Source organism: Oryx dammah, unplaced genomic scaffold, assembly GCF_014754425.2.
Source record: "Oryx dammah isolate SB20612 unplaced genomic scaffold, SCBI_Odam_1.1 HiC_scaffold_10, whole genome shotgun sequence".
NCBI classification, from domain to species: domain Eukaryota; kingdom Metazoa; phylum Chordata; class Mammalia; order Artiodactyla; family Bovidae; genus Oryx; species Oryx dammah.
The window spans coordinates 50,590,553-50,608,529 of record NW_024070194.1 but is presented as its reverse complement, the minus strand read 5'-3'; the positions used below and the strand labels follow the sequence as shown (position 1 = coordinate 50,608,529).

The 17,977-nt window shown below is 37.9% G+C and overlaps 1 protein-coding gene across 5 annotated transcripts in view; it reads left to right on the top strand.

Annotated features, from left to right (window-relative positions):
• CACNB2 (calcium voltage-gated channel auxiliary subunit beta 2) overlaps positions 1-17,977 on the top strand; it is a 416,882-nt gene that overhangs the window by 212,276 nt on the left and 186,629 nt on the right. Inside the window, exon 1 of one of the 5 annotated variants that reach the window (XM_040248076.1) lies at positions 10,634-11,304. The exons of the other annotated variants lie outside the window; for them this stretch is intronic. Within the exon in view, the coding sequence (XP_040104010.1) occupies positions 11,254-11,304 (51 nt within the window). The 5' untranslated portion in view covers positions 10,634-11,253. Of the gene's footprint in view, positions 1-10,633; positions 11,305-17,977 lie in introns of those variants that run through there. 5 annotated transcript variants of the gene reach the window in all.

The window sequence follows — 17,977 nt, the reverse complement described above, 5'->3', positions numbered from 1 at the left end:
GATTGCCTTTCTGATCTTTTCTTCACTCAACTGTGGACCAGGACACGTTCACATTAAATGTGTGCATTCTGAGCCATTTAGAAATAAATACTGTTGATGTGGATACACAACCGTGTTACTAAAGAGAATGATAAACACTCAGGAGAAAGAAAAGTTTGCCTAAATAAAGTCCAAAGCAGTTGTTCATCACATTTTGAAACATGAAGGGTTCTGCTTGTAATACATCCCAGAGTTCCACAAACAAAACAAATAGTCTCAAGTTTTTCTTTTCAAAAAAGCAAATAATTAATCTTGCCTATCGTGTTTTTAAAACGTGATTGGAATATATTTTTTTCTTGGAGATGGTTCTCCTAAGTCATCTCTTCCTATAAAAATAATGGAGTGGGGGAGATATAAGTTTAAAAAATAAATGTTTCTGGTCAAAATCAGGGAGTAAACAATTACATTATTGTGATTCACATGAATTTATGTCCAGAAAGTAGGATTAGTTTCTCTACTTCACTGGAGAATTAGTAAAATGAAATCACATGGTAAGAACTATTCATTTAAGCTCTTAATTTTATTTTTAGCAGTCTTAAAGTTCATTTAAGTATAGTTGTATTCATTTAAGTGTAGTTGATTTATAGTGTTGTGTTAATTTCTGCTGTACATCAAAGTGACTCAGTTCTACACATATATACATACTTTTTCCTGTATATTTTTGTAGTACCTTTATCCTGAATTCATTGTTTACTCCAGATCTGTTTTGTTTATTTTATTGTATTGAATTCATAAATTTGTGCTTTTAAAATGTAGAGGTTCATAGAGAGTAGAATGGTAGTTGCCAGGGACTGAGGGATGGGATAATAGGATGAAAGGATACAAATTTTCAGCTCTAAGATGAATAAGGTCTAGATTCTAATGTAATCATGGTGACTATAGTTGAAAACACTGTATTGTATAATTGAAATTTCTTCAGTGAGTAGAACATAAATGTTCTCATGCCCCTCCAAAAAAAAAGGTAAATATGAGAGATAATAATTAATTAACTTGGAGGAAATCCTTTCACAATGTATTGAATGGTGTATATCTTGGCTCTCATGAATAGTGCTGCATTGAACATTGACGTCAGCCTAAGTCTCCATCAATAGATAAATGCATCAAGAAGATACGGGTGTATGTACAATGGAATATTGCTCTGCCATAAAAAATAAAATCTTGCCATATGTGACATGATGGCTGGATAAATTAGAAGATATTACACTACATGAAATAAGTCAGGCAAAGGAAAATAAAGACTGTATGATGGCGTTGCTATGTGAGATCTGAAAAACAAAAGAAAAACAGACTAAATACAGAGAGCAAACCAGTGGTTATCAGGGGATGGGAATAGGGGCTGGGGAAATAGATGAAGGGAATTAAGAAGTACAAATCTCCAGTTATAAAATAAGTAGGCCACAAGGATGTAAAATACAGCATAAGGAATATGGCCAGTAAGATTATAATAACTTTATATGGGGACAGATAGTTACTAGACTTATTGTGGTGGTCACCATTTCATAATATATAAATGTCAAATCACTATATAGAATACCTGAAAATAACATAATATTGCATGTCGACTACATTTCAATTAAAAAGTATGTGTATGTCAAATCACCAAGATATACAATTCCAATATCTTACAATTTTACACATCAATTATATGTAGTAAAACTGGAATTTTAAAAGAATTCCAGGTTCTTTTTAATGATAACATAAATAAGTCATTAAAATAACATTCATTATTTAATACTTAAAATGTTTGACAGGCTCCATATGGGTATATATTATATAATCGAATGCAAATGTAATTAGATATCAAGTATACTCCTTTCCGGAGAAGGCAGTGGCACCCCACTCCGGTACTCTTGCCTGGAAAATCCCATGGACGGAGGAGCCTGGTAGGCTGCAGTCCATGGGGTCGCTAAGAGTCGGATGACTGAGCGACTTCCCTTTCACTTTTCACTTTCATGCATTGGAGAAGGAAATGGCAACCCACTCTAGTGTTCTTGCCTGGAGAATCCTGGGGACGGGGGAGCCTGGTGGGCTGTTGTCTATGGGGTCGCACAGAGTCGGACACGACTGAAGCGACTTAGCAGCAGCAGCAGCAGCATACTCCTTTCAGGATTCACTATGGCAACAGCTTTGTTGTTGCTCAGTCAGTCCGCATTGTCCTACTCTTTGCAACCCCATGGACTGCAGCACGCTAGGCTTCCCTGTCATTTACCCATCTCCCGGAGCCTGCTCAAACTCCTGTCCATTGAGTCAGTGATGCCATCCAACCATCTCATCCTCTGTCGTCCCTTTCTCCTGCCTTCAATCTTTCCCAGCAACAGGGTCTTTTCTAATGAGTCAGCTCATCTCATCAGGTGGCCAGTATTATTGGAGTTTCAGCGTCAGTTCTTCCAATGAATATTCAGGGTTGATTTCCTTTAGGATTGACTGATTTCATCTCCTTGCAGACCAAGGGACTCTCAACAATCTTCACCAACACCACAGTTGAAAAGCATCAATTCTTTGACGCTCAGCCTTCTTTAGGGTGCAACTCTCACATCCATACATGACTACTAAAAATGGCAACAGGTTTAATTTAAATAAAAACTAGATGAAAATTAACCAATCAAATATTAGTTATTCCAACTAATTTTTTTATCCTATTGTGAATGCCCTAGAGATTATCATTAGCAGCTCTGAGAGTATTACATAAAGACTTTCTCATTGAACATGTTTACTAGAATAATAGTTTTAGAATTTTTAACAGTGGGACAAAGTGATTAACCTCTAATTTGAGTGACTAGTTGAACAAACTCTTTTTGCATTGAAAGACTCTGACTTCTTGCTCAAGTCACCTAACCAGTCAGTTCATGGCAGCAGAGTGGAAACTCAGTTCTCCTGGCTCTGAGTCTAGTGTACTCTTCATTTTCCTGACTGTAAATCCAGTTTTACTGTACTGTGGACCGGGTGGTGACTCTAACAACAATAAGAGTGTTCATGGTGGGGACATTAAAGCTGAAACTAGCGTGGTTGATGAGCTATAAATTCTACCCTTATCCCAGTGCGAAGATCAACATGGTGTAAAAATCATTGTATAAGATGCCCTCAACTATTGCGATTGCTCTAAAGAAAATCAAATAGGGTAAAGTGAGAGTTAGCAGTTGCACCTCAGTCCCAGTGGTTGGGGGCTTCTTCAAAGAGATGAGTTTTGAAGTGAGACTTGAGTGATGTAAGACAGAGGCAGCCAGGCTCATGTCAACAGGGAAAGCTTTCCGAGCAGCTGTAGAGCAAGTACAGAGCCCTGACACAGGCACGTGCTTGGCGTGGTCTGTAGACAGAAGGAAGGCCAGGGTGGCAGCAGCGTGGCAGGGAAAGGGCAGAGTGAGGGGCCCTGAGGACAAGGATGTGGCCAGAAGCCCATTCTCACCAAGCCATGAACACTATGGTTTTATCAGTTGAGATGAGAAGCTACTAGGAGATTTTTAAGCAGCAGAGTGAGAGAAGCAAATCCATGCTTTAAAAAAAGAGACCATTTGGCTTCTCTCTGGAGATCAGACAGCAACCCTGCCATGAATCAGGGATTCTCTCTAAGGAAGTCAAGAGACAGGTAATGAAGATTGGCCGCCAGGGTGGACAGGACTCGCTGATGAGTTTTTGGTCTGGATCACAGGAGGGGCTCCAGGTTCTTTTCATCCTAATGTGTGAGACTGCCCATGTAGGGGAAGAATCAGTAAGCACGTAAGACTCTTGAAAAGACTCATCAACATGGGGAGGTGTCTAGTTGGCATCAATCCAAGAGCCTGGAACTCAGAGGCTTGAATATTTTGGACCACACCTCACAGAAACTGAAAGAAGGGGTTCCAGGAGTGGGAAGTAATCATTCCTTTAACACAGGTGAGAAGTGGAAATTTCAGGGGGAAAATCCATAAAATAGCAAGACAAAGAAGGGCTGGGGAAAGAGGATTGGGAAATGAGACCAGAGTGGGTATCTCAAAACAGTAGGGAAGAAAACCAACATGTAACGTAACCTTCCTAATCCCCCAGGACACACCTCACAGTAAATAATACAAAGACAGTTGTATTGAGGGGATATATTGAAACATTAAATATAATACATTGACTTACATAGATCCATTCAACTACTGTAGCCATTTTTCTTTTTTCCTGTTTAATTTCTTTTAATTTTTATACATTTTTAAAGGCTAATTTCCATTTGCAATTGTTATAAAATATTGGTTGTATTCCTCGTGTTGTACAATACATCTTTGAGCCTGTCTTATACCCAGTCTATCTCTAGCTCCCTCACCCCTGTAATGCCCCACCACTGGTAACCACTTTTTTTTTTTTTCTGTATCTCTCAGTCTGCTTCTTTTGTGTTGTATCACTAATTTTTTTTTTGTATTCCACATATAAGTGAGATCATATAGTATTTGTCTTTTGTTGTCTCACTTCCGTTAGAATAACACCCTCCAAGTCCATCAATGTTGCTGCATGTGGCATTATTTCATCCTTTTTAATAGCTGAGTAATATTCCATTTTATATACATATCACATCTTCTTTATCCATTCCCCTGTTGGTAGGCACTTATGTTGCTGCCATGTCTTAGCTATTGTAAATAATGCCAGCAGCTTTTCTTTCATCTTTAACCATGGAAAGACATTTAATGAAATGGAAAGAGAGTTTTACAATATTAAATGCAGATTGCAAGTACTGAAAAATTACAAACTATACATTTTCAAGGTCAAATTTACAATGGAACAGAACCATGAAGGTATAAAGAGGTCAGAGGGCTCTCAAAATACCCTCTTCCCTTCTATTATTCCTAGAATTGTTCAAAGTGGCAGCTTTGACTTAAAGTTACTGGGGCTTCTCATTAATAACAATACTCAAGGATATTTTCAAGTATATCTTATCTAGTCACAAGGCAAACAGGAAGATGGATGCTGCAGGAGAGAGTCCCTTTCAGTTTTTGTAGTCAGTTGGTTGTCATATGTTTGAAATTAACACATCTCTAAAAGGAAGGAGAAGGGGACGACAGTGGATGAGATGGCTGGCTGGCATCACTGACTCGATGGACATGAATCTGAGTGAACTCCGGGAGCTGGTGATGGACAGGGAGGCCTGGTGTGCTGCAATTCATGGGATCACAAACAGTCGGACACGACTGAGCGACTGAACTGAACTGAACTGAAAAGGAAGTTGTTTAGCCAGTGTAAATTCTTAACTAGTGATAAAGTCTATGATATGGAAAAAAGACAGCTATTTTATCAAAGAGGAAAAAGGGGTAAGAAGCCAGGTAAGTTCTCACTGCTAAATTTTTTATGAAATAAAAAGAGAGGGCCTTTATTTGAGTGGCTCTGATTTAAATGAAGATTTTCCTTTCATTGGCATTTATATGAATTGGGATTTAGAAGAATAAAATCTGAAAAAGGAAATTCAGTAGTACCACTATTTGGGTTAAATAGTATAGTTTTGGAACAAAATTGCTTTGCTCTTGCTTACCTTCTTCTCTATCAGTAACCAATAGCTCTGTTAGAATTGTCCCATGAAGTAAAAAAAATAAATAAAATTTATTAGTAATACAACTATATTCCAATAAATATTTTTAAAAATGTATTAGTAGCAACTTAGATGGAAGGAAAACTCAGTTGTAGATGTGACTTTTCTTGTTTTTGTTTTTCAGTCTTTGTTTACTATGACATTTGGAATTGTTTCCTATTTTTACTTCTTGAGAAAACCATGTGTTTGGCTGTTATTTACAAAAAACACATGTGAGGTTTAGAGTATCCACACATGCTAGAGATTTGTTTTGCTATTATGATTCACTGTCTGGTTAATGCATACCATAATTATCCATATTTGTACACATATCATGGCCATTTGTAATCAAAGACAATGCTGTTGAAGGCATAAACTCTAAACTGGGGTGTGATCAAGGGAATTTTTTTTTTTTCACAATCCTTGCTGGTTAGGTAAACAGTCTGGACTTTGAAGCCTGGAGTGGCCATTTGAAATATGTGACCTCTAGAATTCTGTGTTTTTTTTTTTTGGTCTCCTGGCAACAAAACATATTTATCCTTTGGCCACTACCTCCTCATCCAGAAAGGTCTGCTGCTGTTTTAAAGTTTAAAACAACACATGGGAAAGTTGTCTCAGAATGAGGATTTGGTGCAACCGAAGCCATCCTCCAAGGCTTTTCTGTTTACGTAGATAGGCAGTAACAATTGGGAATACAAATACAGCAATAAAAAGAACCCTTCTCTTGGCAGATTAGCAAGCGTGCCTCTTTAGTTATAAAAATAGCACTCAAGGAGTTCTCTGGTTAAAATGTCATTTTCATTAAGCTTTTTTCACAGTGTAGCAAAGACTTGGAGGTCAAATTGAGGGTGCGTGGAAGGAGACTGGAAGGCACAGTATTAGGAATGTGTCTGCCAGTTAGGACTGCAGAAACTTCAGGGCCTTCCATCTGAAATCTGACACCAAGCAACTTCAGTCATCTCTGGGGGCTCCTCTCATAGAGAATCATAGAATAACCGGGCCCTTGGCTGAGCTCCCAGGAGCTGTTCTGGAGCTACCACACGCATAGCAGTCTCTTCTCCTGCCTCTCCCCACAACATCCCCCACCTGCCCCCGGCATTTAGGCCACCTGACAATATGAATGGAATCTCACATCATGTCTTGGGTTATAACTTAAAGTCCTTCTCATCCATGGCATTGATGCAGAGGGCACCTTCAAGTTACTCAAACTCAGCACAATTGCCGCAAACTCAGCACAATTGCCGCATTGAGCTGGATAAATCTTTGTTGTAGGGGGTGACCCGGGCATTGTCACATCCTTGGCTTCCATCCACACCACCCCCCATGTGGCAATAAAAAATGTTTCTTAGTCATTGCTAAATGTCCCCTGGGGAGTGAAATCACTCCCAGTTGAGAACCATTGAATTATAGCAAGAAAAACGAATATTTATTTTGCATTTCTGATTATGTCAGATACAGACTCAATGTTTTATGTAATCCTGAACATTATCTTTTGAAGGCTAACCTCCTTTTCAAAGATTGGGAACCTGAGGAGTGGCAAGGATGGTGTGGTGGTGGTGTTTCTATTTTTTTAATTTTTGGTTCTTTTTTAATTTTCCAGTACCCAACAATGAAAATGTATTATAACCAAAGAAATTCTCAGTGACTCCTGTTAATTTTTGCCTTAATTATCCCCAGGCCTGTTTTTTCATTCTCAATAGTCTGTCATTGATGCTTAAACTTCTTCCCTAATCTCTCTTCCTCAGCTTCTCTCTTCTTTTTCTTCCCAGAGATTACAAGAAAATACCCCTCCATCCCATTTTGAAAGCAAGAAAAAGAAATCCGAGTTAGTGTGTGAAAAGAATGCTATAAGAAAATACTGCTGCTTAGTTTTAGAAAGTTTATCAGTGCCTAGAAAGTCTTTGAAATCCTTGTATGCTTCACTCAGAATTTCCATACCTTCAGTTCAGTTCAGTCGCTCAGTCATGTCCGACTCTTTGCGACCCCATGAATCATAGCATGCCAGGCCTCCCTGTCCATCACCCGGAGTTCACTCAGATTCACGTTCATCGAGTCAGTGATGCCATCCAGCCATCTCATCCTCTGTCGTCCCCTTCTCCTCCTGCCACCAATCCCTCCCAGCATCAGAGTCTTTTCCAATGAGTCAACTCATACCTTACCTTCCTCTTATTCAAATGCCACTTGTCTTTTGCTTGCCTGGCATCAATATTCATTAAATATTTTTCCATTGTGGTGGCATTTTAGCAGCACGATATACTAATGTGGGGCCAGATGTGGAAAGCAAGCCATCATGTTTGCCACTGTCAGGAAATAAACAGTTTCAAGTTGAAAACTGGTGTCCAAGTATAATTTCCAAAAAATTTTAGATTGTTTCTCTCAAACAAATAGAGAATGAATATGAGCTGACGGTGTTTTTGATATTCATTGAGGGAACCAGCAGGACAGTAAAGTCCATTTAAAGTATATGGGAGAGACAGGGTACTTATAGCTTTTGAAAGAAAAAATACTGGGCTAAGATTGTTAAATTAGATACAAAACTGGTTAATGCTGTGCAGGGCAAAGAAATAAAAATTCGAGGTGTTTATCTTTTATGCAGAAATCATTAGCAGTAGACAAATTCACTTCTGGACAAGTTATTTGCATTTCTGTCGGTTTCCTACGTGTTAATATCTGCCCTCACAGAGACATAAAATATCCCAATCCATAGTAACTACTCAAGTTTCTAATTTCCCTAGAAAGTTAGATAATCCTTGGTTACCTGTTAAATACTTAAAACTTTTTTTAAAGGTTGGAAAAGTAATAAAAACCTATTGTAGAAAGTTTTAAAACTAATTTTTTAAAGAGGAGAGAAAATAACCCTGCTCAAAACCACTACCCAGATGCAGCCACTATGAGTAGAATTCATATGTTCCCTTACAACTTTTTTTAAAATTTTGGCTGCTCTGAGTCTTCATTGCTGTGGGTGAGTTCTCTAGTTGTGGCATTCCAGCTTAGTTGCCCCATAGCATATGGGATTTTAGTTCTCCAACCAGGAATAGAACCCGAGTCCCTTGCATTGGAAGAAGGATTCTTAACCACTGGACCAATGGGGAAGTCCCCCCCTTTCAACATTTTTCCTAAATATTTTTAACAGTGGAGTAATTAATGTGAAAAAAAATCAGGCTATTTTTTATCTTTTCCTTACTAACAAAGATCATATCCTATCCTGTCTATGATTTTAACGTCTCTATAGTAATCTGGCCCTTGTTGTATCATGATCCTTTTCACTCTTTTTCCTAATTCATTTCTTTATTATGAACTTCTTCAGAATACAAAATAACACAGACAGCAATATAATGACCAGTGGTGCAGATCCAACCTAGTTTAAGAGAGAAAATATCACTCAGAGAGCTGCCCCTGCCCCATCAGCCCTCCAAACATCCTCCTGTCCAGATGGAACCACTCTTCTGGGTTTGGTACTTATTTTCATATTTATCTTTATATTTGTAGCTCATCCATAAAGTATTAGGCTGGCCAAAATTTTCACTTGGGTTTTTTGGTAGCATCTTATAGAAAAACCCAAGTGAGTTTTTTGGCCAACCCAATTAATGGTATTTTTGCATATTTTCAAACCCTGTACAAATCACATCACAGGTTCTTAAGGTATTAAGGTCCTGCAACTTGCTCTTTTCTCTCCACCTTATGTTTGTGGAGAGTGATCTGTGTACTTAAATTCAGTCACTTTTAGTGATGAATACTGTCTATAACTGTGTTAACCCACTTTCCTCTTGAGACACATTGAGGTTGGTTTCCACTTTTTACTATAACCCCTGTGTTGCTAGGGACATTCTGTACCTACATCTCCCTGTGTACTTGTGTGAGCGTTTCTCTGGGTGCATATTGAGGAATGGAGGGCCCATTAGTGGGCCTGCACATCTACCTCCTATGACATTTTACTAAGTCTTTTACATGACTGTACCAATTTATACTCCCACCAACAATGCATAAAAGTCTGGTGGCTCTGCGTCAGGGATTGGCAAAACTCTGTGAAGGACTGAATAGGAAAGCTTTTTTAAAAATTAATTTATTTGGTTGTGCCAGTTTTAATTGCAACATGCGAGTTCTTAGTGGCAGCATGTGGGATCTAGTTCCCTAACCAGGGATCAAACCTATACACGCTGCATTGGGAGCATGGAGTCTTAGCCACTGGACCATCAGGAAAGTCCCCTTAGTAGGAGAGCTTTAAGCTGTGATGAGCTACATGTTCTCTGTCATAGCTACTCAACTCTGCTGTTGTCAGACAAAATCAGCCATGGATAGTTCATAAGTGAATGAGCCTGATGATATTCTAATAAACTTTACCCAAGGACACTGGAATTTGAACTTCGTATCATTTTCATGTGTTCCCAAATACAATTCTTCTTTTGATTTTCTTGAACCATTTAAAAGTATAAAACACAGTCTTAGCATGTGGGTTATGCAAACAGACAGCTGGATAGATTTGGAACCCGGTGATAATTTGCCAATCACTGCTTGACATCCTGTCCAAGATCTGGCATTTTAAGATACGTTAAATGTTTCCACTCTACTGAGTATGAAATGATAAATTGTGAATTTAATTTGTACTCCTGATTAGTAGTGAAGTCAAGCATTTTATCGTGTTTATTAGCCATTAGGATTTTCTCTCAGTGATTTGTCTCTTCATGGTTTTTTTTCCCCATATTTTTTAAGATTGTGGGTATTTTATTTATTGACTTACAGGAGTTCTTTCTATTTTCTGGCTGGTAATCCTTTGTTGCATGCTTTGTAAATGTTCTCAGTATATTGTGGTTATGATTTCACTTTTGAAGGAAATCTTTTGATGAAAAGTTTTCAAATTAAAACTGAATGTATCCAAGTGATACTTACTTGACTGTGAAAAAAAATATTTTTCATACACATTGAGAATGTGAAAGGTAACCACAAAAGGAAGATACCAGGACTTCCCTGGTGGTCCAGTAGTTAAGACTTTGTCTTCCAGTGCAGGAGATGAGGGTTTGACCCCTGGTCTGGGAACTAAGATCCCACATGCCTCATGGCCAAAAAACCAGAAGATAAACAACAGAAGCAGAGGTGTAACAAATTCAACAGACTTTAAAAATGGTCTACGTTTAAAAAAAAAAAATCAAAAGGAAGATACCACTTTCTGAGGTGGGAAGAGAGGAAATATTTCTTCACTGGGCAGAAGTAGAATGCTCCTCACTTTTACTCCAGACTGTCTTCAGTTCCACTCATTTCCTTGAAGGGAAACAGTTTTGCAACCTGTAGTTCTCTAGTGAAGACAGTGTCTAAGTGCCGATTCGAACCGGGCTGCCCGAAGGCATGCATCTGATCTTCATGAAACATGACTTGGCTTTCACAAGTTTGCAGGCTTCTCAATTCCAAGCCAGCTGACGTCTTTCAGAGGAGAAAAAGGCCCTCCCACTTGTGTTAGTTAATTGACTCTGATGGACTCCTCTGGCCGCCTAAGTGGTTCTGGAACAGAGAGCACTGTTGTAATCTGAGGAACTTTCGAAAGTCACCCTGGCCAAGACAGCACACCCCCCAAGCCAGCGAGGAAAAAGGAAAGCTGTTGCAATGCTGGTCAGCAAAACAAGACTTGGCTGCCTGGAGCTTTGTTACTGAGTTCTTGCTCCTGTGAAGGCCTCTGGAGAGCTGGGCCCACTTGGAGCTGGGCTGCTATGTTTGACAGACGCCTCATGTCTCCTCAAACTAAGTGCCTTCTTCCTGGGGTAAGCTTGTGGGCAGGGAGGCAGGCCAGATGCACGGTGTGGTTGCAGGAAAACAGGGATGTACCGCCTTGCAAAGGAACTCAAGCAAAAAATCACTCGGTGGCTTCCCGTTTTCAAAGCTTTTCTTATCTAGCCAGAAATGTTGGCATTCACGGTGTGACTACATCAGTGTCCATGGAGTGGAAGCCAGTAAGACTGGAATTTGGTTGTAAAAAGTGTATCTTAGTGAGATCGATTTAGTAGCTGGGGAGAGAGAGAGAGGGAGGCGGAGAAATTTGGTGGAAAATGAAAATGCTTTTTCCAGCTGTAGGCAGTCACTTGTCGCTTCAGGGACAGCCCAGCCACTGAGCTGTTTCTGAGGCTTTTCTATGTAAATCAGAATAATGTGACATCCTATGTGGTTGCAATTTAAGATTTGATTGCCATCTGTCACATTAAAAGTTTTTTTTTTATTTAATGAAGTTCAAAAATGAGAGTCTAATGTTTACAATATTTAAGCAGAAAGCTTTACCTCGCAAGGATGTGATGTTTGGGTCTTTGGATTTAGTTTAGAATGTTTAAAGTAAAGAGCATATTATTACTAGTCCCCTTCCTGGGAAGGCTTTGGGGAAAATAAGTAAATAATTCTGAAACCCAAATGTGAATTGTATCATGTAAAATTCATAAGGTTACAGATATCTGTGCAATAGGTTATGAAAATATCATTATAGAATCAATGAAGTACAGCTTGTCGAAAAATTCTTTCTAGGTTACTGCTTTTGTTTCTAATTGTGCCAACCTGTGCTATATTTAATTTTACAGAGGGGAAAAAAAATACTTGCAAAGAAATACCTGTAGTTTGGAAATCATTTGTTTTGGGTTGGAGCATACAGAAGCGTAGCACAGGCAGTAAGATGCTTTGCTTAACCTACTGGATTTCCGTGATGTTTTATTATGCTTCATTTTATTTTTTTAAATTTATTTTAGTGACATATAGCTGATTTGCAGTGTTGTGTTAATTTCTGCTTTAGAGCCAAGCCAGTTTTTTATATATATATATACACACACACGTATAAATATACACACACACAGAGTTTTATGTATATATACACACACAGACACATTCTTTTTCATATGCTTTTCCATTATGGTTTATCACAAGATGCTGAATATAGTTTCCTCTTCTCTACAGTAGGACCTTGTTGTTTATCCATTATATACATATATGTATATGTAAAATGTATTTCACTTGAAATTTTCCAGAGATGCAGTTTTCCTTGCTTGTGTTGGCTCTCATTAGACTTTGTGCACTTCGGTTATATTTCTTAGGCTCTGGCATGGCTGGCAATGTGTACACTAATCATAAAGGATTTCTAGGTGTTGGATACTTAACATGTTTTTTAGTTTTTCAAGTACCACCCATGTTTAGTTCAGATTGTTCAATACCTGTTTGTTTTAAAAGACATCTGGAATCATCATTTTCCATAAACTTGCCTGCTTTTTAAGAACATCATCAGACACTCAAAGCTACTGAAGTAGTAGTTTCTGCTGAGGAATTCTGTTATAAATTCAAAAAATTATAATCTATAACCCAAACTGCCAAGCATCAAAACTGCCAAATCTATTCCACTGATCATTTTCAATATTTTCATCCATGAAATTGGGTGCAAAAAAAATTATAGTTTTTAAAATTGGAATGTCAGTCTGTGTGATGCTAGAATAATTACTTGAATAATTTATCTGTTAGTTAATCTCATCTCTATCTTGAAGTCTTATGGAGAATCTGCACAAGCATGTTTACCCTTTTAAGATGCTTCCTCTCTCCCAATCCTAGAGTTTTATTTCCTAATGCCTAGTCACTCCTCATTTTAACTAACACTTATGTTTGAAAAGGGCTGATAAATACATGGATTTTTGTTTTAATGGTTAAAGATTTAAAATAAATCTTTACAAAGACTTTAGAGGATTAAGAGGTATTAACTTCCAATTATAAAATAAATAAGTCACAGGGATATAATAGCACAGGGAATTTAGTCAATATTTTATAATAACTTTGTATGATGTGTAATATATAAATATATTGAGTCACTGTGTTGTACAGTTGAAATGAGTATAGTATTTTAAGTTAACTAAATTTGAATAAGATCTTCCCAGGTGGCTCAGCGATAAAGAATCTGCCTACCAAAGCAGGAGACGCGGATTTGATCCCTGGGTCAGTAGAATCCCCTAGAGAAGGAAATGGCTACCCACTCCATTATTCTTGCCTCAGAAATCCCATGGACAGAGGAGCCTGGTGGGCTACAGTCCATGGGGTACAAAGAGTTGGACATAACTTAGTGACTAAACAAAACTTGAATAAATAAAGACTTTATTCTGTTCCCATTTAACACTTTCATCTAGTCATTCCCAAAGTTCCCCAATGACAGTATCTTTTCTTTCAATTCATACAATAAAATAAATGGGAGAGGACTTTTAAATATATATATGTATATGTATTATAGAATAATTTTTTAGGATGTTGAATAATTTTTTAGGATGTTCCAAAAGCACATTTGGAAATTATACATTTAATACTCACCTTGCATTAAAATAAAATGAGTAAACCAATGCAGTTTGGTAGAGGTAATTACTTTTTCATTGCCAAGGGCAAAAAAACATGCCTCTGACTAGTATTAAGTATACTTTTTATCTCTTTATGAATTCTGCTATTATTGCATTGTCAGTTTCTTTAACATAATATCCTTTATGACAGCAACATGTGCCATTATTTTTAGACCAAGATAGTCACTCCCTCTGTCTCCTTTCCTTCCTCCAAATAAAAATGATCTCAGATTTGTACAGGTCTTTCCGTTTATTTAGTTCTGTTACCCGTGATTTCAGCTTTATCTGACTATGATGAAGAGCAAGTGTTTAGAACTCTGCTCAATACTCTGTAATGACATACATGAGAAAAGAATCTAAAAAAGATATATATATGTATAAATTATTCACTTTACTGTACACCTGAAACTAATATAACATTATTCATCAACTCAGCTCCATTGTAACATAAAAATAAATTGGAAGGATTAAAATGAAAAAGAGCAAATGTTTGTATACAGTGAGACCTGACTTTGGATACTACAATATCCCCTTAATAACTCTGTGATGTGGCAGGTTTTTTTTTTTTTATCTTCTCTGAGCCTTGGTTTCATTATCTGAAAAAAAAAATAGGTATAATAATATCTGTGTTTCTAGATATTTGTAAGACTTTTTTTTAACCCCAGTACATATAGACTGTTTAGCATAGCACCTACCCTTATTAAGGGAATGCACATACTCACCTACATTTTCTTCAGTGGCTAATAATAAAAGAATTTAGCTCTGAGATCCCAAAATATGATATCAGGAGAGTCAGCAAGGGAAAGTTATGAATTGTTTCTAGTTTGCATATTAGAAGAAAGATAGAAAGATTAAAGTAAAGATTAAAGATTAAAGTAAATAACAACCCTGTGAAATGAGACTCCTAAGTGGATCCAGTACCAGTGAGCGAAGAGGCTAAGTATAAAGCCTCCCAAACTATATGCATATATTTGAGTCCCTGTATAATATATGTCAACATCTCCTAGCCTTGGAAGATTCTCCAAGTGATGCTGAACTTCCTAATGGTTCAATAACCAGAGCTCCTGAATGGAAATAAGCCCATGAGAATAAAAAAATATACTGGAGGATAAATATTCCAAGAAGTCTCATAATTTTTGAACTTTTACTTTATCTTTTTATTTACCTTTATACTGTTAAGCACTTTTGAGGGGGGAAAGGAGCTCTTGTATTCCCATATATTATAAAACTAACAGTGATCTAAGGGTACAGATTTCTGCACCATTTTTCAGGTATAATTTGTATTTAAATGAATGTATAATGTCAGAAAGTCTTGGAGGCTAGTATCTGTAAGGATTCTTTAAAACAGCAGTCCTCAGGGACTGCTGAAGGAAACCAGGGACTGGTTTCATGGAAGAGAATTTTTCCATGGACTTTGAGGGAAGAGGATGTGATGGTTTGGGATTGATTCTCATAAGGAGCGTGCAACCTAGCTCCATCACATGCACAGTTCGCAGTAGAATTTGAGCTCCTAGGAAAATCTATTTTTCTTGAAGAGATCTCTAGTCTTTCCCATTCTATTGTTTTCCTCTATTTCTTTGCATTGCACTGATTCGTTGCACTGATCTGATAGGAGGCAGAGCTCAGGAGGTAATGTGAGCGATGGAGAGCAGCTGTAAATACAGAGGAGTTTCACTCACTTGACTGCTTCTCATCTCCTGCTGTGTAGCCTGGTTCCTAACAGGCAAGTACCAATCCCTGGCCTGGGGTTGGGAAACGCCCCCACCCCCGGTGTTAAGGATGAACACAAGAATATATTGTTTGTCACGTAGAGATGCCAGGATGTTTGATCGCATCTTACCCCCATAAAACAATATGTGAAAATAAAAATTTTCTGCAATCCTAAAGAGATTTGCCACATTACTTTTATTGTTAAAACCGAAAACCCTTAAAAGAGAGCTTACCATGTCAAAGTAATTAGAAATTATTAGAATTAAAAATAGAAGAAATATTAAAGGAAATGTGCATAGGAACACGCCAGAATCTCACTGCTTTGGGTCAAATATTTTTCTTCTGGCAAATCACATCCCATTCCTTTTCCACAGGCATACATACTTTTTTAGTTGGAGCTACGGTACTGACTGCAGGATTCTACCTTTTGCCTTCAGCTGTACTTTCTAATCATTTTTGGGATGGGAAGCACTGCACTGGGTCCCTTGAGTTTTGTCTAGATGGAACGCGTGTGTCTGTCTAGTTGCAGTGTGTAGCCTAGGGGCTTGTGGGATCTTAGCTCTCCAACCAGGGATTGAACCCATGTCCCCTGCATTGGAAGGTGGATTCTCAGCCACTGGACCACCAGGGAAGTCCCTGTAATCACTTTAATCACATAATGATACAGCATTGTGTGGACTTATTAATGCCTTAACTCTTCCAAATAGAGTGGTCAATTATTGTTAGTTAATTTTAGTTAATTCCATAATTTCTCTTTTATAGATAAATAAATCTGTCACACCAATTTTGAGCATATGGTTTTCAGCAAATAACTTCTCTGAGATAAATTCTCAGATGTGGAATTATTTGCACAGTGAGTGGGTTTGAATGTTCTTATGTCTCTGGCTATAATCATTCTTTTCAAAATGATTATATCAGTCGACGGTGAAAGCATAATATTATTAATATGCTAATTTTGCCACCATACACCCCACATTAGGTGTTAATAATTGCCCTCAAATGTAAATAATTATATAGCATATCACTTTAATTTCTGTTTAGGAGACTAACTAGCAAAGGTATATATTAATCAGAAATTTGTATATTCTTTGCATCTCTGTGTAAATTATTTTATTAGATTTCCTATTTAGATTGCAGTATCAATTTTATTTGTTACATAGTAAGAGTAGCTCTGTAAAGAATAAACCGTTGGTTTTTCCCTATCCAGTCTCACCTATCAAAATATTTCCTTTCATAAAAGCTAATCAGATATTTATATTGTGAGACCCTCCTCATATCACTGAAGGATAGATTAGTGCCAGGCAATAGGGTATTAATTTCATTAGAAATCGGCACTAGGCCAGTCAAAGGATTAAAACTTCATTTTGGAACGTAGAATACAAAGCTTTTGACTTTATTCAGATATCTTATTTTGTGCAGCAGTCAAAAACTAGTGTACAAATAAGAAAATGACAACATCTGACTCAAGTTGCAGTTCATATGAAAAGTGTATTCTGTCTCACCTTGAGGGTCATGGATTTTGCATGTAGGACAGCAAGTCCAATAGATGTCAAGTTGTTGTTGATTTTGTTGACTTAGAGGAAAATGCACAACATAAGAGATGAGAGTTCAGGTTTTATTTGGGGACTTTACTGAGAACTGTAGCCTGGGAGACAGCTTCTCAGTAGCTCTGAGGAAACTACTCTGAAGAGATACGGGACAAGCTGGTTTCTATATGATTTTTGGCTTGAGGATGCAGGCAGTTAAGAATACTTCTTGCTAAAAGATTACTTCTGGTCACAAAGAACGAGGATCACCAGATAATGACTTTAGCACTTTACTCTGTATGGGAAGATGCAAGAATCTGGGTTCAATAAAATTCTTCCCGAAATATGTGTGTGTTAGTCGATCAGTCGTGTCCAACTCTTTGCGACCCCATGAAGAGGCCCAGACTCCTCTGTTCATGGGGTTTCTCAGGCAAGGATACTGGAGTGGTTTACCATTTCCTCCTCCAGGGGAACTTGCCAACCCAGAGATCAAACCTCTGTCTGTGGGATTTCCTAGGCAAGAATACTGGAGTGCATTGCCATTTCCTCCTCCAGGCGATCTTCCTGATCCAAGGATCAAACCTGGTCTCGTGCATTCAGGCAGATTCTTTACCGTCTGAGCCACCAGGGAATCCCCATACATCTAACTATCCAAGGGGCTTGTTTTTCCAAAGCACATGGGGCCTCATCCTTTTTCTCAGCATGAGTTCTTCTCCGGGTGCACCATCAGGCAGCAGCTGCAGCAGCTAATGTCTTGCTAGAACTGGGTGGTAAGCAGAGCCCTTTGTTTTCTGTGTTTGCACATCAGGGCTGTCATGGCTCTAGACCCTGCACCCTTATAGTTTCCTGCTTGGCTC